Source organism: Elephantulus edwardii, unplaced genomic scaffold (genome assembly GCF_000299155.1).
Source record: "Elephantulus edwardii isolate Elephantulus edwardi_28Jun2011 unplaced genomic scaffold, EleEdw1.0 scaffold00348, whole genome shotgun sequence".
In the NCBI taxonomy this organism is placed as follows: Eukaryota; Metazoa; Chordata; class Mammalia; order Macroscelidea; family Macroscelididae; genus Elephantulus; species Elephantulus edwardii.
This window is the reverse complement of record NW_006400098.1, coordinates 1,064,369-1,070,083: the sequence shown is the minus strand read 5'-3', so window position 1 is coordinate 1,070,083 and position 5,715 is coordinate 1,064,369. Positions and strand designations below refer to the sequence as shown.

The 5,715-nt window shown below is 55.0% G+C and overlaps 1 protein-coding gene across 1 annotated transcript in view; it reads left to right on the top strand.

Annotated features, from left to right (window-relative positions):
• Positions 1-1,094, top strand: part of TMEM190 (transmembrane protein 190) — a 2,026-nt gene extending 932 nt beyond the window's left edge. Inside the window, exons 4-5 of the mRNA XM_006901862.1 lie at positions 39-137; positions 863-1,094. Of these exons, the coding sequence (XP_006901924.1) occupies positions 39-137; positions 863-1,094 (331 nt within the window). The remainder of the gene's footprint in view (positions 1-38; positions 138-862) is intronic.
• The last annotated feature ends 4,621 nt before the right edge of the window (positions 1,095-5,715 follow it).

Below are 5,715 nucleotides of genomic sequence, written 5' to 3'. Positions count from 1 at the left end.
GGGGGGGGGCTGTCGGCCGGTCCCTGGGCCTGAACGTGCGCCCTCTGTACAGAGACGATGCGTAGGAAACACATGTGGACACTGGGCTGGACGTGCGGTGGACTTCTCCTCCTCATCTTTACCATCTGCCTGTGCTGGTGAAGGGACTGGGTGTGGGCGGGGTACTCCTGAATGAACAGAGGGCAGTACGTGGGGGCTTCCTGTACCTCAAAACGAGCAGGGGACAGAGTGTGGGGTATAGCACCTTTAAATGAGCCGGAACAAAGGGTGGGAGTGCCTGTCCCTCTAAATGAACAGGGGGCAGGGTATACGGGGTGCTGTACCCCCAAATGAACAGGGGATAGGTAGGGATCACTGCACCTCTAAGTGAGCAAAGTATGGGGTACCACACCTCTAAATGAGCCTAGAGTAAGGGAATGGTGTACCTGTGCCCCTCAACATTAGCAGGAGGTGAGAACATGGGGGTGCATGTGCCCTGAAATGGGCCAAGTCAGTGAATACAAGTACTGCACCCCCTAAATGAGCAGGGGTGGGGGAGGCCCAACCTCCTTTTGCTGTTCCTCCTCTCCACCACCTGCTTACTCTAGAGAGAGGAGTCAGGACATGGCAGTGAGGGGTATGCCTGCCCTCCCACCCCGATACACAGAATGGGTCAAGTTGGGGTGACTGTTTATAAGCTGAGGGGCTGGGGGTACATATGTCCCAAGTGAAGTGAGTGGAATCAAGGGGTGCCTGGGCTCTCAAATGCAGAGAGCAGGGTCAGAGTGAGGGGTGCCCCAGAGTGGGGTTCAGGGCATAGGGGTTCCCTGTGTAGGGTGGCAGGAGAGGGAGTGGCCAAGCCTGCCTCCCCCATGCCCCTCAGGTGGGCCAAGCACCGGAACCTGCTGCACCTGCCCAGATTCATGAAGAATCAGTGCGCCTGGCCCAAGTCCAGGTCCAGGTCCATGAAGTCCAAGGACAAGGTCCCCTTGGTCAAGGATAAGCCTGCCTCAACCACCAGCATGCCCATGTCCCAGCAGCAGGAGACAGTCGGCACCGAGGGGGAGGGCGAGATGGAAGGGGGGGAGACGGAGGAGGGGGCTGAGGATGACTAGTGTGGCCCCTGAAGGGCTCAACAATATAGGCACAGCTTTAGGACATCTGGTCTCTTTTCTGGGGGCTGTGGGGAGCAGAACTCCTTGTTCTAAGACAGAGGTGAATGTGGGTGCGTGGGTGTCATGTGCGTGGGGGAGGTGGCCAGGGAGCCGAGCTGAGGGAGGCCTGGGATGATGGGGGACCCCGGCTGTGATCGTAGAGGGTGTGTGGGCTGGAGAAGGGTATTTTAGGCAGAAGAGGGGACTTGGGCTGCAATCATGGGGGCTTGGAGCTGATGGGACCCTAGGACGGGTTCATGAAGGAGTGAGTCGAACAAGGACTGAGACTCAGAGGGGAGGAGGCAATCTGATCTTGGCCAGCAGTAGAGGTGGTGGAGGGCTGGGATAAGAAGGTTCTGGAATGAAGGACATCTGGGAGCCAGCTGGGAGTTACCTGAGCTGAGGGGAACCTGGGCTGATAGAAGTGGGAAGGGCTGGGCTGGAGCAGCTGGACTGAGAGGTACCCGGATTGGGCTTGCGGGGGTGGGGGTCATGTCATGGCCATGGAACTAAGCTACCCAGCAATCCACACAGGAGGTTCACAGTCCCACTGTCCACCGTTGGAGTCCCTTAGCTCTGTATGGTGGTCCCAGAACACAAGATGCTCCCCACCCCCGACAGTGGACATCACTGACTCCCAGGCTTCCACTGGCTGCATCCAAATTTATTGGAAATAGTACAGTTGAAAACTCATCCTGCCCCGCCAGCCATCTGTGCATCCGTCCACTCAACTCTCTACACGTTCATCCAGCTATGCACGCATCCATCTATCCAACCATCTATGCTTTCATCCTCCATCCATCTATCCAAACATCCATCCATTTACCCAACCACCCATTGATCCATCCATCCATCTATCCAACATCCATCCATGCAGCCATCAACGCATCATCCATCTGACCACCTATGCCTTCATCCAACCATCTGGGCGTATATCCATCCATTTATGCAAACACCTCTATGTGAATCCACCCATCCGTCCGTCCGTCCATCCATCCATCCATCCATCCATCCATCCATCCATCCATCCATCCATCCATCCTCCTTTGTCCTTTCCTCCCTTCTCCTGTTTGAGGACCGCATGGAAGTCTGGGGATGCCCCCAACATATCCCCATCAGTGTTTCCCCAATAAACATCTTGCAAGTCCGTGTCCACTGTAGTGTTTGCTTCTCAGAAGGCCCAGATGAGCATGAGGTGTTGGGCTGGGGGAGCTTGGGGTTCAGCGATGGGTCTGGGGGTGGATCTTTATGCCGACTTGTGAAGCACAGTGGCCTCGTTCCCCCCCCCCCCATGAGATAGCGAGCTCTTCACTGCTTGGAAGGAATTCGTCAACAGCTCCACCCCTGTCCCTAGACGTGTCCCTCTCCCAGACAAAAAGATGGACACAAAGAGCTAAGAGACAGAGTCCTTTATCCTGTGAGGAACACAAAGTAGATGTCCTGGTGGTCCAGTGGTCTTGGGGGTCACTGCTCAGCTCACACTGGTCCTGGCAGGTGGAGATGTGGGGTCATCTGCAGGAGGGAGGGTGGGGGTCAGTGACTGCTCCGGACACTACCACTGTGTTGGTCTGTGCCCTGGCTCAAGGGAAGAAGGGGAGCGGCCCTCTCCACACTCATACTTACGCTTGCCCATTGACTCATCTCCCCATCCCTGTCCCCCAAGGTGAGTACGCGCCTTCAAACTCATGGGGACCCAGTGAGGCAAGATAGGGGAGGGGAGACAGAGGAGCAGGAATCAGGAGACAGAAGAGGGAATGACAGAGAAACAGGGAGGGACGGAGAGGGAGAAAAGAAGGGAGAGGAGAGAGAGAGAGAGAAATGGAGTGAAAAGAAGATGGGGGGACTTGGGGGGAGAAAAAAGAGACTGAGAAGGACAGACAGAGAGGGAGGGAGAGGGAAAGAACCACAGAGCAAGAGAGAAGAGAGGTGGAGACAGGGAAAGAAAGCTGAGGAGACAGAGACAGGAAGGCCGCTGGAGGAAAGCGGGGTGGTGGCAGTGGTGGAACAGGGAGAGAGAACGAATGACAGAGGTCCTTGCCTTGTCTCCTCAGTGAATTTGGGTCCCAGAGCAGGAGAGGGGCACAGGCTCCCAGGGCAAGCTCTCCTGATCCTGGGGGAATCTCACTCTGTCATTACGAAAGATTCCTGGCTCTCCACCGCCCGTTTCCCTTACAGAAGCCAGCGGGAGCTGCATTCAAGCCAGCCTGAGCCAAGTCCTGGAGGATGTTTCCAGCAGCGGAGGCCAGGCCAGCTGTTGGGAGTTTTGGGGACAATGTAAAGGCTTCCTTGGGGATAATTTTATCTAGGTGGTTACTTGTGAGTTACATGCCACGTGCACAGGTGAAGTTTAAAGTGTGCATACAGTGGTCCATCCTTTCTGAAATAGGACTCCTCATCTACATCGCAGATCACAGAGCGACCATCTCAATTTCCACCAAGAATGTTCTAGAATTACGGCTGTACTGGATTCAGGGAGGAAAGGAGAGCTCGTCACCTCCAGTGGACATCTTGGGGCTTAATGCTCACAGAATCTTCATTTGAGAGACTGATTCAATTACCTTTTCATCCATCCATCCACTCTTCCACTCATCTAGCCAGGGATGGCCCATCTGCCCCATTCTCCCAACTACTGATCCATTCATCAGTTCAACCTTATCCAGCCACCGGCCAACCCGCTCGCTCACCAATCCGTTCACTCACACGTCTGGCCACCAACGCATCCATCCGTCCAATCACATTTACCCATCAAACACCTCCTCCACCTACCAATCCGTCATCTACCTCATCTCCTCAACTCATCCATTCACCTGCCAATCCATCCATCCATCCATCCATCCATCTCTTCAAAATCTATTAATCTACTAATGCATACACTTATCCATAAGTCTAGTCATCTGCTGATCAACGTAGCCCTTTGTCCATTATCCTTCTATACATCTATCCTCCTCTCATGCACCTATTTACCTACCAATCCAACCATACATCCACCCAACCATCAATTCACCCATATACGCCAACTCGGTCATCCATCCACACACACGCATCCACTCATCCCATTCATTCGTGTGTCCATGCATGCGGTCATCAACCCATCAGTCTCTGACTTCCTCATTCATCCACTTTTGTGAGAAATGCCAAGAATAAAACAAAATTAAGGAGAGAGAGAGAGAGAGAGAGATGAGATGCTTTACTCGGTCAAGTGAGAGAGACAGCAGGAACATAGATATAACACACAGTGACATAAACAATTATTATATAAGGGAGAACAGCGGACAAGACTTGTCTTCGAAAAAGGAAAGGAAGCCAAGGTGAATCTTCAAGAACACGTGGGAAGCCTTCTGGATGGAGTGGAGACACAGAGGGTGGTTCTGACCTAGAGAGGGATCTGGGCAGAGGCTCAGTCGTGTGACAGAGCCCGGGCTGTGTGGATTGAAGTGCTATTAATGAATGCTGGGCTCTCTTGGAACCCACAAGTGACCTGGATTTTACCAGAGGGCAGTGGGGAGTCAACTGCTTTGAGCAGAGGAAGGCCGAGTTGGTGTTTGCTTCGGTAAGGGAATAGAAAGTAACGGGGGAAGATAGCAAGGAGGAAGAAAGAAGCATCTTCGCCCACCGCCTCCCTCTGTCAGCCCTTTCAGGCTCTGTGACTGGACCACTGACTAGGAAGGTCTCAGCTCCTCCACTGTCCAGCAGCATGGCCTTGGGCACTGTCCAACGTCCACTGGGCAGTGGGGAGGCAGCAACACTGACAGGCTCGGACCCTGACCGTCCTGAGACAAAGGGGAGGGCCTGGCAGCTGGCATGCAGGGAGCTGGGGAGAGCTGGCTGGGAATCTCAGGGTCCCCTCTGGGTGGGGTCACAGTGTCCACACCTCCCCTGCTGCCACTGGGCCTCCCTGTGTCTCCCTCCTGCTCTGAGCTCTGTCACGTTGCCTGGCCAGTCTCTTCCTCCCTACTCACGCTCATTCCTTCTCCACGTCTGCAGTCATGCCCCCCATGGCCCTCCATCTGTCCCATGTCCCTTCTCCCCCCCCATGTCCCTCTGTCTGCCCCACGTCTCTGTATCTCCATTGTCTCACTGTGTGACCTCACGACTCTGTCTTCCCCCATGTCCCTCCCGATGTCTTCCCGTCTCCCCTCATGTCTCTCCGTGTCCCCCATGTCCCTCCGTCATCCCCATGTACTTCTGTCTCCTCCACTTCTCTCTGTGGCCCCCACCTCTCTTTGTGGCCCCCATGATTTTCTGTCTCCAACTCACGTCTCTCTGTGTCCCCTTCAAGTCTCTCTTCCTCCCTCTGTCTCCCCCCACTTCTCTCTGTGTCCTCCACGTCCATCCCTGTCCTCCCATGTCCCTGTGTCTCCCCACATCCCTCTGCCTCCCTCCACGTCCCTCTGTCACCCCCATGACTCTCCGTCTTCCACCACGTCTCCCCTTCCCACATCTTTCCTTCCTCCTATGTCCTTCCGTCTCCCCCACTTCTCTCGTCTCCCCCTACGTCTTTCTGTGTCCCTCCCACGTCTCTCCGTGTCCCCCCCAGGTCTCCCGGTCTCCCCCCACGTCTGTCTCTCCGTGTCCCCCCAAG